At 47.0% G+C, this 26589-nt stretch overlaps 1 protein-coding gene across 1 annotated transcript in view; it reads left to right on the forward strand.

The window, feature by feature from the left end:
* atg13 (ATG13 autophagy related 13 homolog (S. cerevisiae)) overlaps positions 1–26589 on the forward strand; it is a 207915-nt gene that overhangs the window by 124655 nt on the left and 56671 nt on the right. The window contains 1 exon segment of the mRNA XM_038807451.1: positions 19801–19917. Coding sequence (XP_038663379.1) covers positions 19801–19917 — 117 coding nt within the window.

Here is a 26589-nt window from a genome sequence, read left to right on the forward strand (position 1 = left end):
CTTTTTAGTTCAGTGGTCTATGATGAATAACATAATCCAGTTTCATCCTTGACCTTAGCCAATCTCAGTCAGGGCCACAGTGGTGGGCTACAATTGTTCCAGTGTCCCTGGACGAGAAAGGCAATAATCAGCCAAAGTCTTGCTTCAGTTAACCATCCAGCAACCGAATGGAAAGTGTACATCTGTACGTTGGCCGTGGAGGACTTCCGGTGACGGTGATGTGCTGAGTGGACGCATATCAGGTGGCTCTCCTCTGAACGACAAAAAAGGCAATTTTAGATGAATTTAGTCCCAAATTTCAAAAGAAAAATCCCTCAACAGAAAAGGAGAGTAACCAGGGAAAGATGCCAGCGAACGGGAGCTCGAGGGGCCGAAGAGACGACAGAAGCGGAGGAAAGAACTACTATCGGCAGGCGGACGAGATGGCAGACCCATGAGGCGAAAGGGCCCAGGCCACCCAGGAGCAAGGGCAGCCAACGACCCGAGCATCACCCCCACCACCACCACCTGGAAACGGATGGAAGAGCTTCCTGATGAAGGAGCTGACCCACATGGAGGAAGCGATCAGGATCGAGATCCAGATGTCGGTCAAGGTGGCGGTGGCAGAGGCGATGGCCACCATGCAGAAGGCAATCGATGGGCTGAGGAAGAAATGGCGACTCAGGAGAGGACAATCCTCGACCTGGAAAAGGCCTCGGCAGAGCAGAGCAACAGAATCGCCGCCCTGGAAGTGGAGGTAAAAAGGTTGGTGGCAGCCCAGGGGAACTTAAGGGGAAAAGACAAGGACCAGGGGAACAGGTCCCAACGACAAAATGTCACGTTAATGGGCCTGCTGGAAGGCATTGGGCACTACGTCGCCCAAATGCTGGATAACTTAGTCGGGAGAGATAGCTTCCCCAAACCCCCAGACCTCGACAGAGTGCACAGGTTGCTCAGAGTGAAACCTAAGGCCGGGCAACAGCCCAGGGCGATTATCGTAAAGCTCCACCGATACCAGGACCATGAGAGGATCCTGCAGTGGGCACGGCTAACAAAAGCGAGCACCTGGGAAGGACATAGTGTCAGAATTAGCAGGTCATTGGGGCAGAACTAGCAAAACTCAGGGCCGAGTTTAATCAAGCAAAATCGGCCATGTACAAGAACTCAGTACGATTCAGTAAGCGTTCCCTGCCAGGCTCTGGTCACATTCCAAAATAAGGAGCATACTACACACTCCCCAGAGGAACAAATGAGTTTGTCAGAACCATCGGCCTGGACAAGGGAGAAGCATGGCAAGGATGAGAGTTGTGCAGGGAAAGGCTCTGAAACAGCAAAAGACTCATTGGACAGTGAGCATGTTTTGCATGGGACTGTGCAGCCTCGTTCCGATCATAAAGAGAAAACTGGGGTAACAGCGGGGACTGGGGGAGGCAGGTAAGGGTTTAACAGGAGAACAGGCAGTTAGTGGACAAGGAAGGGGCTCGACCAGCCCAGGAGGAGGGGCCACCACACTAGCAGAATAGGTAGCACGGGAAGACAGAAAGCAAGGAGACCCGCGGCGCACGTATCAGCAGGGAGGGAGCGCCTCGTTGGTGGGAGGGGGGGGAAGCATAGGGATGAGCAAAGGGAAAGCAGAAGGGGAGACGGGGAAGGGCAGACTCAGGGAGGGGAGATGGGGGGGGAAAGGGATACAAAAAGAACAGAGTAGGAAAATGAGTTGGGTATCGTACCAGCCTTGGCAGGGTGAGGAAACAAGATGGCTCCGCAAGCAGCCACGTTGGAGGGTCCTTGGACAAAGCGAGACCCCGAAGAGCAGGGGCGTACCCACGTGGCGTGCACTCAATGGGGGGCCTTGTTGGGTGCCCCCTGGACCAATGGAACCCTGGGAGTTGGGGGCCTGGCCTCCAGGTAAGTATGGTTGATCCCACAGGAGTGGGGGGACAAAAGACCCCCACCAGGATTATCAGCTGGGATGCCAGGCGACTTAACGGTCCTGTGAAAAGATCCAGAGTCTTCACCCAGCTGAGAAGACTGAAAGCTGACATAGACTTCCTACAGGAAACACACCTGAGGGAGAAGGACCGACTGCGTATAAGAAAGGGCTGGCTGGGACAGATGTACCATTCATGCTGAAGGACGCTAGCTAAGGAATAGCCATATTGATTAGCAAAAGGAAGAGGTTCACTGCGATAAGGACTATTTGCGAACAAGGAGGATGGTCAGCAGTGTCCTGGACAGGGCACCTGTCGTCCTGTTAAACGTGTTTGCACCTAACTGGGACAACACAGGCTTCATAAAAAAGACCATGGCGAAAATCCCCGACATTGACATGCACCGAATGATCAGTATTTAGGACCCACTGACAGACCGATCGAACCCCAGATGTGAGAAAGGACAGGCATGGCTGGGAACATTCATGGAGCAGATGGGGGCTGTGGACCCATGGAGGTTCCTGCACCCGGTGAGAAGGAATTCTCGTTCTTTTCACCGGTCCACAAAGCATACTCGAGGATAGACTTGTTTGCAGTGGGGAAAGCGGTGCTTCCAGGAATGGTAAGAGCGGAATAATCCAAGATAGTTATCTCCAACCATGCTGCACATAACATGGATGTGAGGTTGGAGACAGGCCGTGCCCAGCGTCTCACGTGGAGGTTGGACATGGTCCTGCTGACTGACAATGTCTTCGGCCAAGAAATATCACAGGCTATAGGCAAGTACATTACAAACAACTGGAATGGGGAAGTCTCACCTTCCGCGTTCTGGGAGGCACTAAAGGCGATGAATAGGGGAGAGGTTTTAACCTACAAGGCACGAAGAGATGGGGAAGAGAGGGTGGCCAGGCAACAACTGATGAACTCCATCGTGGAGGTCAACAGAAAATATTCCCAGGCCCTGACCATAGAGCTTCTGGCGGTGAGGAAAAAGCTACAAATGGACTTTAACCTGCTATCCACCAGGAAATCAGTGTACCAACTCCGCCAGACACGGGTTACCTTCTACGAGCAAGGGGGAAAAGGCTGGCCGCCTACTGGCTCACTAGCTGAGAAAGCAGGCATCCACATGGGAAATAGCGCAGGTGAAGGATCACCGAGGCAGACTGGTATTCAAGCAAAAAGATCAGCTGAACCTTTGAGACATTCTACCGAGGACTGTACACCTCTGAACCCTCACGATAGGGATGCGGAGATGAAACGGTTCCTCGATGGACGATACATGTCAGTCGTGGGGGGCAATAGGTGGAGGGAGCTGGAAGCACCAATAGGACTGGGAGAGATCATGGAGAGTATCAGCTCCATGCAGGTGGAGAAGATGCTGGGACCCGACGGGTTCCTGCCAGATTTATAAGAAATTCACACCAGCCCTGGCCCGGCTGCTATGGTCATGTTCGCAGACTCGCTAGCACGGGGCACCCTGCCTCCTACGCTAACGCTGGCCACAAAATCGCTGATACCAAAAAAAACAGGGACCCGATGGAATGTGGATCATATAGACCCATTTCACTGCTGAATGTAGAGACGAAGATACTCGCGAATGTCCTGGCCAAGGGACTGGAGACCTGCGTTCCAGAGATGGTTGCAGAGGACTAGATAGACTTCGTCAAGGGTAGGCAGCCAACTACGAACATCAGGCAAACGCTCAATGTAATAATGACCCCATCCAGGGAGAGAACACCAGAGGAGTTTGTCTCCCTGGATGCAGAAAACGCCTTCAACAGAGTCGAATGGAAGTACCTAATCGAGGTACTGGAGCAGTTTGGTCTAGGGACATGATCACCTCATGGGAAACTCTGCCCCCAAGGCGAGCATTCAGACCAACACTACCAGCTCTGAATACTTCCAGCTGCACAGAGGCACAAGGCAGGGATGCCCACGAGACGCGAAAAGCTGGAAGGGTATACAAAGAGGGGGCAGAGAGCACAGTGTTTCTCTATGCGGATGACCTGCTCCCCCTCCATCTGGGACCCATAGAACGGCCTGAAAGCAATTGTGCAGCTTCTGAGAGAGTTCGGAGCCTTCTCGGGCTACAAGCTCAACTTGGGCAAGAACGAGGCATTCCCGGTGAACCCGAATGGGGGAGGGACAGAGCTGGAGGGACTACCTTTCGAACTAGCCCAAAACAAATTCCGCTACCTGGGGATTGAGATAGCCCATCACTGAACACATATCCACATGTGGAACCTGACCAGTCTTGCAGAGGAAGTAAAAAATGACCTGCAGAGAGAGCATGCACTCCCGCTTTCCCTGGCGGGGAGAGTGCAGACGCTCAAAATGAATGTACTGCTGAAGTTCCTCTTCCTCTTAAGATCCATACCGGTCTTCAACCCCAAGGCCTATTTCCACAAAGTAGACAAATTGATTCTGCCTTTTGTGTTGGGGGGGTAAGAACCAGAGGATCCCTAAGTCAACACTGCAAAGGAGGAAATATATGGAAGGTCTAGCCTTGCCAAATCTACAGCACTACCACTGGGCGGCCACAGCTGAGAGGGTGAGGGGATGGATACAGGAGCCAAACAGGGAATGGTGAGGCTGGAGGTGTCCTCCTGCAAGGGAACGACCCTCCGGGCACTTGCCATGGAGTGCTCCCATCCCCCCCATCAAGGCATAGATCCAGCCCAGTGGTGGTAGCCATATTGAAGACATGGAAACAGGGACAGCATGATGGCGCAGTGGTTAGCATTGCTGCCTCACAGCGCCAAGGTCCCAGGTTCGATCCTGGCTCTGGCTTACTGATCGTGTGGAGTTTGCACATTCTCCCTGTGTTTGCGTGGGTTCGACCCCACAACCCAAAAGATGTGCAGGATAGGTGGATTGGCCATGCTAAATTGTCCTTTAATTGTAAAACATGAATTGGGCACTCTAAATGTAAAAAGAAAGATGTGGAACCAAATGAGGAAACATTTTGGTCGAACCGAGATGTCCTCCATGGCCCCCATCTGCGTTAATCTCAAATTACTGCCAGCCATGCTCAACGCCGCCTTTACAAATTGGAGGCAGGACGGGTAGACGTTAGTGGTTAGGAACCTCTACATTGAGGACAAACTTGCAGCCTTGGACGAACTGACTGAGGACTTGGACCTACCGACGAGACAGGCACTCGGGTACCTCCAAATTAAACACTTTTTCCACAAGGAGACGGCAAAGTACCCCAGGCCCCAAGAGACACACTCTCCTCGAGGAGCAAATCAACATGGACAATAAGGAGGTGAGGGAACTGTGGGAACATTTATAGATGCTTGCTAGACAGGGCAAGACTACCACTGGACGAAACTAGAAGGAAATGGCAAGGTGAATTCGGGACGGAAGTGGGTTGGGACTCTGGAGCGAAGCGCTGAGAAGGGCCAACTCCACCTCCTCCTGCGCGAGGCTAAGCCGCATGCAGTTTAAAGTGGTGCACAGAACTCGCCTAACCAGAACGAACAGGTTCTTCCCAGAGGTGGAGGACAAATGCGAACGGTGCCAGGGAGGCATAGCCAACCACGCCGGCATGTTCTGGACCTGCATTTGGGGAAGAGGGCCGATGCCCTGGCTTTTACATCCCTAATTGCACGCTGGAGAATCCAGCTCATCTGGCGATCAGCAGCAATACCCACAGCTGCAGGCTGGCTGGTAGACCTGGCGTAATTTCTCCACCTGGAGAAGATCAAGTACACCAACCGAGTGTCGGACGAGGGCTTCCACAAAGTATGAGGGCCATTCATCAGCCTGTTCCAACACCTGTTTGAGGCAAACAGCGACTAGGAAGGGGGGGGGTTGAAGAGAGGGAGCAAGTCAAGGGAGGACACGCGCAAGAGACGGGCAGAGCGGGGGAGGGGAGGGATGGGACACCGAGGAAGGCACAAAACGAAGCACGGAGGGGGCAAGGGGAGGAGGGGAAGGGCCACGCAGCCTCCCTCGTTCACCTCCCCCCTCCTCCCATCACCAAACAAAAAAAATTAAAAGCCCCAGCTGGGGAAAAAAAAAGTGAAACATGCCACCAACAAGGGAAGGGGTGGGGGAACCGCTTGTAAAAACCGTTGCACGTTAGACATAAGCTTGTTTGTAATTATCAGATACACTTGAGCTGCCACTTTGTAAATACTATGCCCTTTGAGGTTAAACTGTTACACTGTTAAAGTTGGAAAATGATAATAAAAATATTTGTTAAAAAGTTGTTCGGTGTGAAGAGTCATTGCCACTATAATGTGCTCCCAACAGTTGAATAAATTCTGATGCTCACATGACCAAATTTTGTGAGGTTTCACCTGTAGAATCCAACTCCATTGTGATCATACACAATTGAAGTGAATTTATATTTTAAAAAGCAAGTGTCCTTCGCTAGTATTCATACTTGAGAGAGCTGCATCTTTGACAGATAAATCTGTTCAAATGTCCTATTTTCAATATTTTAAGAGGACATTGGTTGAGACGGGTTAGAAGACCTTTACAATATACTTTTTTCCTCACTGTCTATATGTGAAGTGACATCAAAGCAACATGTTCAGAATGTGGCAGTGATCTTGTGTTGGCTGGGGAAAATAATGCCCAATTTTTAAAAATTGCATGAAAACAGAGGTATGCTTTTGAATTTACTTTTTCATGGTAGTTGCATACCTATTTCAGTTCAAAAGAATTTGAAATCCCACATTGTGATCTGTGTATAAATGTCACTAATGTATGCATTAGATCTTGATGTTGAATAACAATGTCCTTATGGTTGGCACCCAATAAAATAGGGAATAAGACATGTGGGGGGAAAACAATCAAGTAAGATTGAAGTAACATTGTTCATGCCATTTGTGAATCACTTATCCACTTGCAAGCAGGAAAACAAGGTAGGCTCTCACCGACATTTGCCATGCAGCATTTAAACTCCAGTTGTCGGAAGAAATTGCAGAAGTGGCACGGTAGTTAGCACTGCTGCCTCACAGAGCCAAGGACCCAGGTTCGATTTTGTCCTTGGAGTGACTGTGTGGCATTTGCACATTCTCCCTATGTCTGTGTGGGTTTCCACCTGATGTTCCGGTTGCTTCCCACAATCCAAAGATGGGCAGGTTAGGTGGGGTTACGGGGATAGGCAGGGGAATGGGCCTAGGTAGTGTCCTCTTGGTATAGTCAGTGCAGACCTCGATAGGCTGAATGGCCTCCTTCTGCACTGTAGGGATTCTATGGATAAACAGGCCTCAAGCCTGTCCCCTCAGCTGGGCAAAGTGAATTGGGAATATTTCATTGGGCTGAAGTGGTGGCCAAAAAAAGTAATGTAAAATCTGTTGTCATGCACTTTCTTCTAAATCACTTTTATGTAGTTTTCCTGTATTTGTGCATCTATCCTGTTTTCAAGTCACTCCAGATTTTCTACGGCCTAACATAATGAATGGCATGTATGTACACAGCCACAAAGTTCAGTGAAATTTCAAAAGGCCTTGAAATACAAACTCTCAAGCTTGCTCAGGCCTTGATATACAAGCTGACTTCTTTGTGTGTTTCCAGAGCAATCTTTTGTACTACCTCTCAATTGGTTTCGAACTGGTCTTCTAAAAATGAAAAGGGGATTGTGGCAGTTGGCTGCTAGTAGTATTCCTTCAGAAAGCAAACCCCAGTGTTAACCTTTAAATTCTCAAAATAATTAAAATTGTGTGCACAATTAGATGTCCTTCTTTTGGGGTAACCAGATGTGTGATTACAGTATTCACAGACATATTCAATGTTGTTTATCCTCGTTAGCTGTAAATTCACAGACTAATCACTAATTCCTGTCAATTAGTCACATTTCAGACTTTAGTTGGTGTATACCTGTTAACTTTGTGAACTACAAGTTGTAGTCTTTTATGCTATGTTTATAAGACTTTTTCAAGAGGAACAATTTGAGAGTTAATATGGCTTTCATTTTTAAGCTTATTTTTTGTGAAATAATGGCAGGCTGATGATGGTAAATCAGTAAATTGTAATTAAATTAACTTTTAAATTTACTTACATAGGCTGGACCAATCTAGAACGTTATTTGTGTGGTGCATTAAGGAACAAGAACTTTTTTGAACTACTGGTAGTTTGCTTTACGATAGATAAGCTGTTACTGCAAGCTGCCAAATGTACATAGTGGGGAATATATCTTATTCCCCTGGCACTAAGATAATTAACTGCTGTAAAGTAAATTGTATCCTTTCATTAACGTGACAGTATCATCAAATACTCAGACAACTTGAAATTGAGGTAAATTGGATTATTTGCAAAATTTCAAACATGATAACATTGGCTCAAATTGAAGGGTTACGTCGGAGACAATAAGGATTTTAGAAAAAGCCCATTTTCTACTGTAACCTGGATTTTTGCCAAGTCGGATGACCGAGGAAATCCTTAAAAATGGCGAGGCAGGGCAATTCCAATATTTGCGACTCCATTGCAGGGCTGTCTAATTTCCAAGTGGGGCTTTTAGGCACGCAGGCTGGTTTGCGTCACAGGCCCATCCCCTGCCCTACCAACCTACCTGGCTGCATTATGGCGAGAGGCATATCCTACTCCTCTGCAGTTTTCATGGAGTCAGGCCAGGTTTTTAAAAAGTTGTAGTTCATGCCCCTCAGTGGAGTCAGAATCAAGTCTGAATTAAGAGGCCTTTAAAAAATTGATTTTGAAAGCTCCTCCTTAGCCAAGAATACATAATGAAGCCCAGCCAAACATTCAGTACTCTGAAAACTCGTGAGCTCTTGGGAAACTGTTGCATGATTGACTGCTTTGGCTCTCTGACGTCTGCTGTCACTTTTACAATATTTACTTACACAAGGCTAATAGGTTTAAAGTGCATGTAATTTCTGCAATTGATGGACACTTTCATTGGGCTGTAGTGAAAGGACATTTTTTACACAATAATAATCTTTATTAATGCCACAAGTGGGTTTACATTATCACTGCAGTGAAGTTATTGTGAAAATCCCCCAGTCACCACACTCCAGCACCTGTTCGGGTGCGCTGAGGCACCCGGAGGAAACCCACGCAGACACAGAGATAATGTGCAGACTCCGTATAGACAGTGGCCCAAGCCAGGAATTGAAACCAGGTCTCTGACGCTGTGAAGCAACAGTGCTAACCACTGTGCTACCGCGCAGCCCAATCCTATTGTCAATGTTAGGGTTCCTTGGTTTTGTACAGTGTACAATGGATGAATAAGTATGGCACTCGGGGTTCGATTCAAAGTCACGGGGGGGTGGCCATCCTTCTGAGCAAAAACACAGTGTTTGCAGGTGCCACGGAAGTGCGGGATCCAGGGCAGAGACGCGTAATAATGAGCGAGGTGTTGGAGGGGGCACTAGTGGTGCTAGTGAATGTTTATGCACCAAATTGGGATGACATGGGTTTGGGAAGGGGTTGCTGGGAGCAATTCCAGACCAGTTGATCATGGGAGGGGATTTTAATTGCGTACAGGAGCCGCAGCACATAAGTCGAGCCCCAAGTCAATGGGAAGGCTGAGGATGGCGAAGGAGCTAGGAGAGTCTATGGAAAGGATGGGATGGTGGATCCATGGAGGTTTAGGAGCCCGTGGGGGAGGGAGTACTTCTCCTTCTCACACATGTACAAGGTGTACTCCAGTATATTTTTTTTTTGTATGTGTGTGTGGTGAGCCAAGAGGTGTTGGTGGGGCAGAATATGCGGGAATCGAGATTTCTGACCATCCACCGTATTATTGTCTGGAGGTTAGACTTGGCTCGAGGCAGGAGCATAGGCCGGGATGGAGGTTCGACTCGGGGCTTTTAGCGGACAAGGGGTTCTTTGATAAGGTGTTGTTGGTGATTAAGGACCAAGTGGAGATATCGGCAGCTACATTTTGGAAGGCATTGAAGGGGGGTTCAGGGGAGATTATCTCGTTCAAGGTGCACAAAGATAGAAAGAGGGAGGAGTATTGATAGTTATTGGATTAGATAGTCGAGATGGACGGGAAATATTCGAGGACCCCACCCAGGAGGGATTGGCGAAGAGAAAGAAGTTACTTTGACAGGCTGACAACAGGGAAGGCTGTTGGGCAGCTACGGTGGGCGAGGCGGGTGCAGTATGAATATGGAGAGAAGGCAAGTCGCATGTTGGCCCATCAGTTACGGACAGGGAAGGGGGAGGTAGTGTCGGAACTGGAGACAATAAATGAGGCGTTCAGGGAGTACTATGAGAAGTCATATAGAGCCGATCTGGGTGGTGAGGAAGGGAACATGGGCGGTTTTTGGATGGGCTGGAATTCCCACAGTGGATGAGGAGATGAGGCAGACACTGGAGAAGCTCTTAGGGTTGAGAGAGGTGAGGGATAACATAAAAGGGATGAAGTCAGGGAAGGCCCCGGGGCCGGACAGTTACCCGGTGGAGTTCTATAAGGAATTTGCAATGGAATTGGCACCACATTTTTGGGGGATGTTTAGAGAGGAGCTGGAGAAGGGGGAACTGCCAAAGACACTGACACAGACGTTGATCACACTAATTCCAAAGAAGGGGAAGACCCGCTCGAGTGTGGTTCACGTTTCCCCCATATCACTGTTCAATACAGATATGAAAGTGTTGGCTAGGTTCGTGGTGAGGAGGATGGAAGGATGCATTCCAGGGGTGGTTGCAGAGGACCAACTGGTTTCGCGAAGGGCAGGCAACTTGAGAGAGAGAATGAGAATCGCTTATTGTCACAAGCAGGCTTCAAATGAAGTTACTGTGAAGAGCCCCTAGTTGCCATATTCCGGAGCCTGTTCGGGGAGGCTGGTACAGGAATTGAACCGTGCTGCTGGTCTGCCTTTGTCTGCTTTCAAAGCCAGAGATTTAACCTTGTGCTAAACCAGGCCCAGTAACATTACTTACTTTCCAGTAACATTAGGCGGTTACTAAATGTGATCATGATCCCGTTGAAGGGCCGGGTACCAGAGGCAGTCGTCTCTATGGACACAGAGAAGGCTTTCGACCGAGTGGAGTGGCAGTCCCTGTCCAAGGTTCGGGTTTGGACCAAAATTGTAGCGTGGGTGCATCTGCTATACATGGCAAGCTTGAGGTTGCACAGGGAACATGGCAGTGGTGTCCGCTGTCACCGTTATTTATTCGCGCTGGCAATAGAAACCTTTACGGTCAGCAGTGTTGCAGGGGATTACAAGGGGGAGTCGGGCACACTGGGTGTCACTGCATGCAGACAACTTGCTGCTGTTCGTATCAGACCCACTGGCGAGTATGGGGAGAATTATGGGCTTATTAAAGAGGTTTTACAGACCTTACAGACAGAGGCAGAGGTAGAAAGGGGGGTTGGCGGAACGGAATCTGCTGCAGTATTACTCGGCAGCGAATGTGGAGAAGGTGATGGCAGGCAGAGGGGTCAGGATAGTTCTGGAGGAGGTGCAGCCTGAGGGCAATGGTGACGGTGGCGTTTCTGCTGGCACCAAGGAGGTTATACAGAGCCTGGTTATACAGTCCACGATTAAGGAACCAGCTGAGGAGACACTTTAGGATAGAGGGGTTGTCGGTGCTAACACCACTTTGTGAGAACCACGGATTTAAGCCGGGGAGACAGATGGTATGTTTCGGAGATAGAGGGAGATGGGGTTGCTGAGGGCGAGAGATCTGTACCAGGATAATAAAGTCTAGAAGAGTTGCAGGAGAGAATAAAGCTTCCATGGGGAAGCAAATTCAGATGTATGCAAGTGAGGGATTTTGCGCGGAAGATGGTTTCCCAAGCGGCCAAAATACTTATTAGAACGGTTGCTGTTCCCGGATATGGAAGGCAAGGGTAGGACCGGGGATGGATACGGGTGGCTGGGGGAGCAGGTGGTGAGGATTAAGGAGAAATGGGAAAAGCAATTGGGGGAAGAGATAGGTTGGGGAGTGTGGAGTGAGACGATGCGCAGGGTGAATTCGACCTCCTTGTGTCTGGGGATGAGTTTGATACACTTTAAGGTGATAAACAGGGTGCACATGACTCACCCGATGATAAGTGGGTTCTTCCAGGATGTGACAGACGAGCTTGAGAAGTGTGGGCGAGGACCCGCAAACTACGCGCATATGTCCTAGGACTCAGAAGTTGGAGAGCTACTGGGAGGGGATGTTCGGGATACTATCAACGATTGTGGGGATAGAGGCCGGACCGGACCCTGTGGTGGTGATTTTTGGGTATCGGAAAGGCCAGAGCTGATGGAAGGAAGGAAGGCCGTGTTGTGGCTTTCGCCGCTCTAGTTGCCTGGCGAAAGATTTTGCTGGAATGGGGTCGATAACTTCCTCTGGCTGGAAAAGATTAAGGAGATCAGTGGAGACACGTTGGTCTATTCATAACCATGTTAAGGAATTGCTTGTCCCAGGGGGAGGGGAGTGGAAAAGGGGGAAATACTTATACAAACTAAATCCTGAGATGTGGAGAATGCTCTCCAATTTATTTCAATTTTTGAATATGTTTGGAATAAAATACATTTTTTTTTAAGAAAGGACTGTAGCGGTTCAAGAAGGCAACCCACCACCACCTTCTGAAGTGCAACTAGGGATGGGCAAGAAGGGCCTAACCAGCGACACCCGCATCCCGTAAATGAATTTTTTTTTTAAATCTCTTATCTCAACTGCCTTTTAATCTTGTTTCTGGGAAACATGCATTCATCCAACCTTTATTAGTTACTGCTGTCCCGAGACAGATTTCTACCCATTGCCGAGCAGGTCACATCCTATTATGTTTTGTTAAATTTGTTGTCCTGCTGTTGCGCTTGACAAATTCATTATAGATATGAGTCTGTTATCATCTCTGCAAGAATAACTAGTTTTGATGTACAAGTCTCTTTGTATTTGTGATTACAAGGGGTCTATACAGTGAGGTGTGAGATACCACCAGAAAAAATAATTATTTTGTTCTTGTAACTCCTGGTAGTAGCTCCCAGGGCAAAGAGCCAACCCTGTAATCATGTGACTTGCAGCAGTCGTGTTTTTTGTTCAGCAGAAAGTCAATTTTTTAAAATGGCAAACAAATAAAGGTCTGAATTTTTATGGATATGATATGGAACCCAACAGGAGGAGATGGATGTTTAAGCCAATGGATGGGGTCCTGATATGTGGCTTTTGTTGCAACTGTATGCATTCAGGTAAATAGTATTCCACCACTTTCCTCACTTGTGCCTCGTCAGTGATGGAGATTTGAGATGTATTGTGTGTGAATAGCCAGCCATTGCAGTGTATGCAATTATTGAGTTGAGTTCTGAATGAATGACGGCCACAGGATGTTAATTGTGCAGGATTCAGTGATGAGAAACCATTGAAAATCAATGATGTTATTAATGTGGAACCAGACAGTAAGGGTTTTATTAATTTAGAATTTGGAAATTTTAGAACTTTTACACAACGGTGGTTTAATATTGGCATGGAGGTGAGGTCAAGAAGGGGGAATTTAATTTCTGATATGAATACGGTATAGTTTAGGGATATTTTCACGAGGGAGAATATTGGGTGTATTTTGGAGTGTTCTGAAGGAGGAAGAATGCAAACTTGGCAACAGATCAAATGTGAAGTTAAAAAGATGAACAAAGGATGTGACACCCTCCATATATATTTATTCAGTTTAATAAAGTGTTTCCACAGCTAAATTGTTGGTAAACTGTTCAACAGCATTTTAATGAAAAGGAACATTTAACCCTTCAAAAATATGCAAAATGAATAAAAGTGTGGGTCTTATAAATCCCAACGGTATGTCTACGTCAAATATGCAAATTTATGTACAAGATAGTTCTTTCACAACCCAGGAACAATGATGAAAATAAATTCAAACAACTGAATCAATTTAATCTTTTAATACAGGAAAGGAAGGAGAGAAAACAGGAAACTATATGTCACTTAGCCTGACATTGCCAGAAAAGTTTCAATCTATTATGAATGAAGTCTTAATAATGCACTTTGTCTGATCATACTATGACTTTCTCAGTCAACATGGTTTTACAAAAGGCTTGAAAAATGTTTTAGTGTTTTTTTGAGGATTTAACTAGATGAAGTAGATATGTAGATTTGGACTTCGAAAAAGCATTCAACAAGGTACCAAAAGTACAAGGTACTGAGTTAGGTGATTAAAAAGGCGAATGGAGTTTTGTCCTTTATTTCTAGAGGGATGGAGTTTAAGACTAGGGAGGTTATGCTGCAACTGTACATGGTGTTAGTGAGGCCACACCTGGAGTAGTGTGTTCAGTTTTGGTCTCCTTACCTGAGCAAGGACGTACTGGCACTGGAGGGTGTGCAGAGGAAATTCACTAGGTTAATCCCAGAGTTGAGGGGATTGGATTACAAGGAGAGATTGAGTAGACTGGGACTGTACCCGTTGGAATTTAGAAGGATGCGGGGGATCTTATAGAAACATATAAAATTATAAAGGGAATAGATAGGATAGATGCGGGCAGGTTGCTCCTGCTCCTAGTTCTTGTATTCTTCTGTTCAAACGAAAGGTTAATGCTCAAGATAAGGGCTCAGGGAGCTGGGGTAATATATTCGTATGATTAAAGGCTGGCTAACAAAGGAAGCAAAGAATAGGGACAAAGCATTTTTAAGTTGGCAAGCTGAGTATTGCAAGGATCAGTGCTGGGCCTTAGCCATTTACAGTTTATATTAATGACTTGGACGAAGAGACAGAGTAATAATGTATCTAAGTTTGCTAATGATGCAAAAAGCTAGGTGGAAACGCAAGTTGTGAGGAGGACACAAAGGTTCTGGTTATGTTAGTAGGCAACAAATTGACAGATGTCATATAACTTGATGAAGACTGAGATTATTCACTTCAGTCGTAAGAATAAAAAGGCAGAATATTCTTTAAAAGGTCTGAAACTTGTAAATGTTGATGTTCAGTGGGACTTGGGATGTATTCGTACAAGGAACACAGGAGGTTAGCATGCAGGTACAGAAGCAATTAAGGTTGCTTTCCCTAGTTGGGGAATTTAGCACAGGAGGGCACAGTTTCAGGATAAGAGACTGAGATGAGGGGAAAATGTCTTAATTCCAAGTAATGTGTTTAGAATTCTCTACACCAGAGGGCTCTGATGCTCCATCATTAAGTATACTTAAGGCTGAGATATTTTGTGTCTTGTTTTTACTTCTTCATTGGCCACATAATGCAGAATCATTCGACAATAATGCTGTTCTAAACTAGTTGCAAGAAATCATGAAAAACAGTCCAGTTTATTAAGAACTCCCGCTTAAACAGCTTTGGGATAGCCACCAGAGCCATCTCTAGATTGCCCTTTAGATTAGATTTTAGAATTATTATCACATGTACTGAGGTACAGTGAAAAGTATTGTTCTGCGAATAGACCAGGCAGATCGTTCCATACATGAAAAACATAGGACATACGATGAATACACAATGTAAATACATAGACATCGGGTGAAGCATATGGAGTTTAGTGCTACACAGTAGAGAAGATGCATGGAGAGATCAGTTCAGTCCATAAGAGGGTCATTCATCAGTCTGGTAACAGCGGGGAAGTAGCTGTTTTTGAATATGTTAGTCCATGTTCTTAAACTTTTATATCTTCTGCCCAATGGAAGATGTTAGAAGAGAGAAGAACCCGGAAGGGAGGGGTCTTTGATTATGTTGCCCGCTTTCCCATGGCAGCGGGAGGTGTAGACAGTGGATGTGGGGCGCGTTTGCATGATTGTCTTTAGTGTGTGTGTGTGTGTGTGTACGTACGCGTACTAGCAGTGCCACCACACCACCCTGCCCAAAGGACATACAGCTGGGGGCCTCAGCAGCCCTGGGAGACCTCCACAAATGCCATTCTGTCTGGTCCCCATTTGTCGGGACCAGTACTGAATGGTGCTTGCCCAAGGTCTCTGGGGACGGGGTTGAACCCAAAGCCTCAGGTACCTCAGGAATCGCAAAAAACTGATCCCGCCCATTGTGGCGGGGTTTACATCACAACGTCTCTTCAGATCGCATTGGATCTCAAGGCGTAGCAAGCCGAGTAGATCCCGGAAGCGGGGTCTCCCAGCATTAATCAGCCATGCTGTGCCGCAGCAAGCAGCTTTTCCAGTGCAACATGGCCGTTGCATCGTGCCCTATACTTCAAAGGTACTTCTTTGGCTGTTCAGCACTTATGGATGTTCAGTGGTACTGAAAGGTGTGATATAAATGCAAGTTTTCTTTCTTTGTTTCTTTCATTAGATGGAAACAATATAATACTCATGTAAAATAAAAACAAATTTCTTGGGAAGAATTGGAACTTGGCATTATTGACTGTTGGCTATAACAAGTGGTTGTACATTTGGCAGGCTCATACCAGAAGAATTTGTGTGTGTAACTGTCTGCTTTTGCCAGGTGATGTGGAGAAATAGACTACTACTATTTCAATATAGAAGAGAAATAGTTTGAAAAAAATTGCATCTTGGGTTTTTGGTATTTACATTTTCTAATCCTCATCAAATCAGAAATAATTTTCTTTCCATCCACATTATTGAAGCAATCACATTCATGTGCCATCTTGCTGCATAACAGCCTGGTTGCTGTTCTTCATTTACAGTTGTTTTGTGTCAAACTTTATCCTGTTATTTTGGCAACGATGTTGGGAAATGTTGGCTCTGCAAACTGTCCTTCAGCCAGATACCATTCTCTGGTACACCAGCTCTGGTTTAAAAAACAAATGGACAAGTAATTAGATGCCACAAGTCTTCTGTTCCACAACCACTTCCCTAATAAGGAAGCACAAGGAAAAATATTATTCTGATTTCTGTTATTCTGTTTCAACAAAATCCACTATCTTGACATTGATGTTTCCTTCTGCCTCAAAGGCGTCAACAGATATCAGAGGGACAATCTGGCTTAGCCTGAATCACAGGACACTGAATACTGTACACATCACGAGCTAAGTTCCTCGGCAATCACAGTGTCTTGTGTATTAAGTAAATATGATATTTTGCTTCAAAATTTCTAGTTAATTAACCGCACAGACAATTTCTTTTGAGGAAAAACACATTCCTTGTTGGTCATGTCTCTCATTGAGCTGACTTACTGGAGAGGAAGAAATCTGGAGAGTAGTCTAACATATGATCTTGATCAAAGTTGAGCCTCACAGTCAAGCATCAGCAGTCCAAGAACCATTGATTTGAGCAAATATTTGGGCTGGCCCAGGACTTCCTTTTTTTGATGGAAGAATCTTTGCTTGAAATACAGAATAGTCATCAAGAACCCAATTATCTGTTACGACACCCTGGGCGAGGGCCAGGAGTTAATTCCAGCCCCACAGACCCTGGAGTCCCAAGAAGTGATTTAACCAATAATTTGTATTTTCCTTAGATCTTGAACCCTTGACTGCTCTAATGAGTTACAGACACATAGGGCTGGATTCCCTGCTCCCCCACACCATTATCGCATTCGGCGACGGGGCGGAGATTCCATTTTGATGCCAATATCAGGAGCGCCGCTGGTTTTTGTATTTTCCGCCCTCTGTAAAGCAGCGTACACTAGGAGTACACCGGGCTGATTATCCACAGCCTCAGGCCATTGTCTGAGGCCCGCCCTGCGATGCTCCATCCCCGACGGGCCGAGTTCTCAACGGCGTGGGTTACATGTGTTCACACCATCCAGGAACCTCGCGTGGCAGCTGTGGACACAGTCCGGCATGGCCACAGTCAGGGGAGGGCTGATCTGCGGGCAGGAGGGGGGGTGGGCTTCATTCGGGGCTGGGGCACTGGGCGGGCGGTCCGGGGCGCGCGAGCGGCTGAAGAGGATAACTACTTTTGCCGTCCAGGTCCGCGGGCTGAGTCCGCCATGGCCTGCATGGCCACGGAACTGGAAATGCTCAGGGCCTATCGGCAGCTGGAGCTGCGAGTGCTACGCTGCCTCCTGCTAGCCCCCAGAAACATGGGGAATCATTGGCCATTTTGCTCCATTTTTCCTGGCGTAAAAGACCACCATTTTCACACATGCCTTAGTCTCCAAAATGGAGAATCCAACTCCAGATTTAAAAGTAAAACATTTACAAGGATAGCCGTCTACCAGACCTCATCCCAAGACCCCGTACCACCCTCTATCCAGACACACAGAAGACAGACACAAGGCAAGGGTCGGCGGGGAATAAAATAAAATAGGGAGTAATGGGGTAGGTCTGAGATGAATCTTCACTCCTGTGGTTGCAGCCTCTGGGAAATAGATTTACTTGAGAGGTTTTGGTTGGCGTAATTCCGTCCTTCGTCCAGCAAATGGTATTTAGGACACAGAAGGAGGCCATTCGGCCCATCGAGTCTGCACCAACCCACTTAAGCCCTCACTTCCACCCTCTCCCCATAACCCAATAATCCCTCCTAACCTTTCACCTCAGAATTTCAGGTTAGTGCGATTCTGTCCTTTGGCCACCAAGTGGGGCTAAGTTGGGGAGTTCAGAGCAGTGCAGTTCTCGTTACTGGCCACCTGATGGTGCTGTACACAAGATACTCATATCCATGCACTTCTGCTTTTCTGCCACCAGAGGTAGCTTTCACCTTCCTGTGAGAACAATACAGCTCCGTCCTAGAGTTTTGTTGTTTTGACTGGCCTGATTCCTGTACAACACTGGCAGTTTTATCGCAAATGCTCCCACTTTAAGCCTTAATTCTTCAACTCTTCCCACCCCCGACACAGTTCAAAGGTTACTGACCTTTGTGAAAACTTGTACCTTCACACTCAAGATCTCTTTCCCAGTTCTGTTGGCTGCCTGTCTATCTGTCCTTTAAACAGGAAAGTATTCACAGATTTCATCCAGCACAGAGAGAGAGATAAAAGGAGAGAGAGTGACTTCTGGGTCTTACTTCGCTGGCTGCTTAACAGAACTGAACAAAAGATGGCACTTCTCCAGAAGACCAACTTCTTCCCTGAAAGTTACTGACTGGCTTCACCAACCACAGCCATGATAGGAGAAGGTTGAAAATCCTATATGCACTGATTGGCTGCTTGCCAAGTCTATCAAATTGCATCACAGATTCTGCCACAGAACCTAAAGGAGAGGTTTTCAGACCAGCCCATCTGAAAGAGGGTTTTACTCTGTGTCCAAAGACAACAATTTAAACAGAAATCCCAACGGGTGCAGTAACATTGTAGCAGCTACCCCGAAGAATGTCAATTAGTTCAGGCAGTAGGACGGGCATTGAAAGGTAACACAGGACAGACAATGTACTAACATATCAGACAGCAGTCTCTTCATCTAGAAGCCTCTCTGACCCACCAGATGTCTGAGTCAACAGTGAAACATATTGGCGCAATAGTCATTCAGATCTTCTAGCTCCCCTATTTGCATTATAGAAGCTTGTTCATGGGAATGAAATAAGGCCAGATTTCTGGCAGAATGCCTCATTGACTGGGAAACAGGTTCAGATGACAAGTGAATGTATGTTACACAGTTTCCTCAAAGGAAGAGAAAATGGCACCTCAGTTTTTCATCAGGAGTTTGTGAACCTCCTGCTGCCTCAGTCTAATACGATAAATTATTTTGTTCATATAGCTAATCTCTATCAGCTGAAGAGATATACCAACGGATGGGTAATTAGCGGAGTTAGAATTGCAGTTGCAAAACCAGGGCTGGTAACATGATAGAATGACACTATGGGCATCAGAAACCTATTCCCACTACCCCCATCCCCACTGTCCCCACAACCCCCAGCCTGCCCACCAACCGATGGGTTACTCTGGAATTTGATCAGATTCATGGATAAGCATGATAAATAATATATACTTTTGGAATAGTGGCTTAAATATCAAGTTCACACTATGAAATTTCATGAGCACTCTTGTGGCTTTTGCTATATGTGTGACTTTTATGATGATGGCATTTCTTTGTTTCCCTCTTTTTCAAGCTATGTGCACCAGTCTGATTACTATTTAGTATCTATCTATTTTCTGTGCCCTTCTTCCTTCTCCCAGCTCTACAGCTCACATCTTTCCTATCAGCCCTTTGCTACACTTGGTGGTGGTTCAGCTGACCTTGCCTGTTGCTCAGCAGCTTTAACTGCTGGTGTAAATACTGCTCATCCTCATCAGGTAAATCAAAAAGATTCATGCTTGAATAAACTCAGCGTTGCTTGATCCAGGGACCCAGTTTAACCACAGTAGTTGACTATATTTAAAGTATCACAATTTCCAAAACAGAAGAATGTAACCCTGACCATTATTCTTTGTGTCAATTAAAAGCAGGAAACAACGCAACTGCACCTTGATATGTTAGACCTTCGTTGTTGCTTGCTTCAGTGATGATGACGACTTTCTAAAATAAACACCAAATACTCAAGTTTGCATGGGAACATGGCCTCAGCCCTTTTCCATTTTAAAGTTTTTTTTTCGGATAATTAGTAAAAGAACAAAGGACAGAGAATTATGAAGTGCCTGAAAGGGTAATGGATGGACACGATCATTTCAGACTTTGTATGGGCAGGGAAGGTGCCGAGGATCGGGAGGACCCTGCTACAGAGGCAGAGGCAGCATGAGGGGTTGGCGTTGCCAAACCTCCATAATTATTATTGGGTGCTGAATGTGGATAAGGTGCAATGGTGGTGGGAAGGAGAAGAGGTAGAGTGGGTTAGAATGGAGGAGGAATCTTGTAAGGAGTCTAGTTTCAGGGCTATGGTGATGGCAGAGTTGCCAATGGCTCCAAGTAGGTATTCATGGAGGCTGGTGGTGCAGTCCACGGTGAAGATATGGAATCAGTTGAGGAGGCATTTTAGGGTGGAAGGGATATCTGTGTTTGCGCCGCTGTGCGAGAATCATGGGTTTGAACTGGGGGAGGATGGGTAGTGTATACAGGAGATGAAGGGAAGTGAGGTTGGTCAAGGTGAGGGATCTGTATTTGGAGGAAGCATTCATCAGTCTAGAGGCAGTCTAGAGCTGCCAAGGGGGAGTGAGTTCAGGTATCTGTGGGTTAGGGACTTTGCACAATGGGGTTATCTAAGTTGCCAGGATACACTCTGCTGGAGCAACTGCTGCTCCCAGATGTGGAAGGGGAGAGAAGAATTGGGGATATATACAAGTGGCTGGGGGAGCAAGGAGGCGAGCGGGTGGTGAAGATCAAGGAGAAATGGGAAGCGGAGTTGGGAGGGAGATCACTTGGGGAGTGTGGAGTGAGGCACTGCGTAGAGTAAATAGGATCTCCTCTTGTACAAGGATGAGCCTGATACAGTTTAAGGTGGTGCACATGGTGCATATGACTCAGACGAGAATGTGGGTTCTTTCAGGGGATAGCAGATGAGTGTGAGATTTGTGGACGGGGCAGTGAATCACGTTTTGGGGTTGCGAAACGCTGTCTTAGCCAGAATAGTGGGGGAGGAGGTGGACCCAAACTCTTTGGTGGTGCTATTTGGTGTTTCCGAGAAGCGGGAACTCCTGGAGAGGAGGAAGGCTGATGTCGTGACCTTCGCCTCTCTGATTCCACGGCGGCAAATTTTACTGGAGTGGAGGTCGGCATCGCTGCCGGGAATAACGGCTTGGTTGGGTGACCTGTACGACTTCCTGTGTTTAGAGAAGATAAAGTATGAGTTAAGGGGCTATGCAGAGGGGTTTGAGAAAAGGTGGGAAATGTGACCGTGTTTGAGAAGCTGTTCGTCACGGGGAGTGTGGGGGGATGAGGAAAAGGGGAAAAATTTGTATAGATTGTATAGTTGATTGCTGGGAAGTATGTTTCCCGGGGTGATTATTTGCTGCAGCCTGTTTTGACACATGTAATAAAATACATTTTTTTTAAAAGAAAGGAGAACGGAAGCAGATTCGTAATTACTTTCAAAAGGAAATTGGACATGTACTTAAACTGGCACATAGGCTGAATGGCCTCTTGTGTTGTATGATTTTATAAACTTGCTTGGTTGGCTAGAGGAACTTGTCATGGCCTCAGTAAAACACTCTTATCTCCATGTATGCAAAGCTTTTTTTTACACATTGAAGCCTTTGAAGTTATTTTTGTGAAATTATGGTACATCCTTAAAGTTTCTTCTGTATGGCTCTGTTATTGCTTTATATATGTTAAATACCTTCATGCAACATAAGAGTGCAAAGATACAAACAAAAACAGAAGTTAGTGTCACCTACAAAGGGGAAAAGTTATTTAAAATACAACGGCTAGTGATTTTGTTAATGTACACCCAAAAGCAATAAAAAATTGTCATGCATTAAATTCAGTGTAGTTACTGATTAACGTATCCCCCATCGTACATTGAGAAAAATCCGAGATTATTTTTCCTCCATTCATTTCAACAAAATGGAAGACCTGAATATAGAAGTTGAATCATCACTTTATAGTGATATCTACTGCTTCACTAAAATTAATAAACAGAGGGAAATGTATGGCACAGTTGAATGGCATTTTGAGTAAGTTTACAATGCCTTACCCTCATGGAGACTGGCCATGTTAAATATAGACCTGTCTGTTTCCCAGAACAGCTGAATTGACATCAATAAGGCTGTGATTTTACGCTGACCCAGAAACTAAAGTAGATCAGTTCAAACCACAATACACAGCATCCAACTAGGAACAGGTTACTTTGGATTGGATTTGAAACCTATTTAATTTAATAGTCCCATTGATTTCCATGGGGTTTCTCCATTATTGTTTGCTGTCAGCAATATCGCGAACTCACGGGAAATTGGATGCAAATTGGAGCTTTCTGAAGAGTAATGAATTTAAATTTTTTTAAATCTCCAGAAAGTGTCATTTTTGGCAGGTTTGGTGGGGTGTTCCTCGACAGCCACGTTGACGCAATTGTGATCCTTATTCAACAGCACTTGATGCCAAAATTGAGCCCCAGCATGTGTCTCGCCATTACTGGCTGTCTTGCCGTCTGATTTGCCAGACTGGCGCCTCAGCATTTTGTCGCTAACTAGGGGGAGCTGCTTTTAAACGCACCCTCAGCACTTCCTCCCAGTCAGCACACAACCATGGCAGTGTGCAGACCTGCTCCTCCCTTTGGTGATGCTGACCTGCGAGACGGGCCATCCTGTTACCCCGAAGGAGTCAAAGGCCCAGCAGCAGGTTCCGCAATTGCACCTGGGAAGCAGTGGCAACGGCTGTCAGCGTGGGCAGCATGACCAGGAGGATCGGCATCCAATGTCGGAAGAAGACCAACAACTTCACCTAGCTGCGAGGGTAAGTTACCACCTCTCCCTTGCATCGGTTCCGCCTGCCACCCCATAAATTCCCCAACTCCACCGATCACAGACTGACACCTTACACTTTCCCTACACCGCTCTTTGTGGTGCAGTATCAGAAGTTTATGAGTCCTCACCCGCTATGACGAACGGGCCCAACAGATCGCAGGGTTGACCGAGGAGAGAGCAGTCACCGATAGCGACGTTGGCCTGCATCACAAAGGTGAGAATTCACTGCCCTTTCACCGAGATGACCTGTCTCAAATGAGTAGTTCATTTCAGACAAAATGATCCTTTTCTCTCACTGACCACATGTCCATTGTCTGGCAGGGACTTCCATCTGATGGGGCCAGGCCATCCGGAGTTGTCTCCCCCCACCCACCCATCCCAGCCCCCCTCCCCTCTCGGAACGAACACTGGAGAGGCATCACAGCTATCACCCCCACCTTCCACCAGCGCAGAGACATACCTTGATGGGTGACATGAATGGACAGGCTTCTGGAGCACAATCTGGTGAGCACCACACAGTTGCTTCATCAGGTGGAGGCAGGAACATCCAAGGGAGACAGCAGAGAGAGGTCTGCTGGTCCCAGGACTCAACTGGGTCCCAGTCTGATGTCGAGCCTCTGAGCCAGGTTCTCCCAGAGCTGATGCAGATGATCGGACACAGCCGTAACATTCTGGAGAGGATGTCAGGTACATTCCAGCAAATACATAGGCGATTGGAGGAGTCCCAAAGGCTTCGATTGTCGGAGATATTGCCGACCACGTGTGGCACCGAGGTCAACGTTAGGGTGGCGACACAGTTGAAAGCCTGGAGCGAGACACCCGTGGGTTGAGTTTGGTGTCCAAGGCATGGCTAGGTCTCTGAGGACTGTGGCTGAGGGCCTTGCGACTTGTCCCAGCCGCTGAGGGATGTGTCCTAGATACAGGTGGACATTGCCGTGTCACTGCAGAGCATAGCCCACTCACAGAGGAGCGTCTCTGAGGGCATCAACACTGGTGAAGTAATGGGGAGCTGCGCACAATCTGAACATTCGAGGAGTGGAACCCTTTCCTGTTAATGAAGGGCACTCCCTGATGTCCCCAGTGCATGCAAGTGCCATCTATTGACCCCTGGGCCAAAGGTACCCCGGGTATTGTTGAGAATCCTGCTGTCCGGACACCTTGGTGGGTTTGGTCCAGGTTGAAGGTGATGTAGTTAGATGCCTGGGCATACAGGGCAACCGTGACCTCCTGGATGCACCTGGGAACTGTAGCTTGAGAAAAGCCGTACAGGTCCCCTTCTCTAGCCCTGGCAAGATCCAGTTGCATAAAAGTTCAGGGCTGCGGTGACCTTCATGGCCATTGGGAACGGGTGTACTCATATATGGGGTGCCATGCCAAGAGGACATGGCACACGTGCTGCAGTGTCTTTCTGTTGAGACAAGAGTTTCGTGCAACACACACGGTCTGTCATCTAATCGAAAGACCAACAAGTCTGTACACCTTGGGCCGTCATTTGTCTCACCCTGTGGGTCCTCCTCGGTCTGATGAGCAGCCCGGTCTTCAGGGTGTGCAGCAGCCTCCTGCACATGGGTTGCCACCTCCCGCATGCGTTATCGCTGCTAATGCCTTTTCCAGCGTCTGCCTGCCTAAGCTGCCACCAGCAATACAAAGGCAGCCTCTGCGGGATCCACACCAGCACACATTTTTTAACCTGGAAGAAATTGGGGAAGGAGAGAGACCGACAATCAGTAAGGGCTTCCATCCCGGGACCCTCAAATCCCACAAGCCCTTGCCATGACTCTGCTGTATTCTCAAAGTGCCATCCAGTGAGCCAGTTGTGCTGACAAACCAGCCACAACAAGACCCTAGACCTCTGCCGGAAACATGTGGGAGGCCTTGCTCACTCCTGATCCACACATGTACCCTTTGGTCATGAGAGGATCCAGTGCTGAGGCCCAGCTCTTCTGTTTGATTGTTGGCAGCTGCCTCTATGGTGCTGATGCTTCTGGAGTTCAGGCACATTGTTGAACCTTCAAAGTTTCCTTGAGATGCTATGCACTAATCATCCTCTGAGGGTCCCTGGAGTAGGTATTTGAGAGTTGAGAATATTTTGTTTATTAAATGGTCAACAGTAATTAAGATTGGAAAATCAACTACGTAACATTCCACATATCACACTAACCATTAAACAACAAGGAAACGTCACTGTTCCATATTGGCACCAATATAATGCTATATCAGCTCATGTTCATAAAAAAGAAACAGTATCACCCCTCACAGGTTCCTCAACAGAAACGGAGGATAAGCTTTGGGAATGTGTAACAATTCCACAACTTTGCCGTAGAAATGATCTGTCCACCCATTAAAGGAAACAGCAATCACGGCCTCTTGGCATTTGCAGCCACTAGCAGGAGCAAGCAGCAGACATAACATGCAGATATTTTAGTTTACTGAAAGTATCAAAATACAAAAAAGACACACTTTTTCTTCCGCCGCTACCACGGCCTCCACCATGGCGGAGGCGGAAGAGACCCCCCCACCGCGCATGCGCCGGTGGTGACGTCAGCGGCCGCTGACGCACCGGAACATGCGCGGACCGGCGAAAGCCATTCGGCCAGCCCTGACGCCGGGCGGCGTAGCGCCAAAGGCCGTTGGCGCCGGTTTTGGCGCCAGTCGGCGTAGTGGAAACCACTCCGCACCTTTGGGGAGGCCCAACGCTACGCCGGGACCCCGCCCCACCGGGGAGAATCATGGCCGTGATTGCACACAATTATAATATACAGACCTATGCTTAGTGCTTCTACACAATTTGTTAATTCTTCGACTATACGTATGTACATTATTTCAGGTTTTCATGTCCACTGCCTTAATGTCTCCTTTCAGGATCATTTGCTTTCAGTGTATGTAATGTGCATGGTTAACTGTTTAATCTTGAATGATATAAGGGACCGGGCAATGTGAGTCTGATTAATTCAAGGTGGTTGGTTGTGGGAGGGAGTGCTGAGTGCCAAGGCAGGTTGTGGAAAAAGGCCTGCCTCAATTCGCTGAAACTTTGTCCCAGTTGTTTCCTTAAATTATAGGCCCTTACCCCCAAATTATAGGCTCTCACCCACAACACCCCATCATCCCTCCCCCACCCACTTCAGATGCCCTCTTCATGCTCCCTTGCCCTCCAGCCTTCTCCATAGTCCCTATAGACCCTATGTCTACACATTCTCCCCGTGTCTGCGTGGGATTCCTCCGGGGGCTCCAGTTTCCTCCCACTCGCCCTGAAAGATGTGCTGTTAGGTAATTTAGACATTCTGAATTCTCCCTCTGTGTACCCGAACAGGTGCCGGAATGTGGCGACTAGGGGCTTTTCACAGTAACTTCATTTTGGTGTTAATGTAAGCCGACTTGTGACAGAAAGATTATTATTATGTCAAGACACTCAGTATCCACCATGGGTAAACCTCAGGAGCCGCATTGAGCTTATTTGAGAAAGGTCTAAGTATCTATTACAGTCTTTACTACAGTGACACAAGGTTCCATTCAAGATATTTAAATTCCCTCAAGTACTTAATCATTTGTAAAAACATAAAACATTTTTATTAA

Source organism: Scyliorhinus canicula, chromosome 9, assembly GCF_902713615.1.
Source record: "Scyliorhinus canicula chromosome 9, sScyCan1.1, whole genome shotgun sequence".
NCBI lineage: Eukaryota > Metazoa > Chordata > Chondrichthyes > Carcharhiniformes > Scyliorhinidae > Scyliorhinus > Scyliorhinus canicula.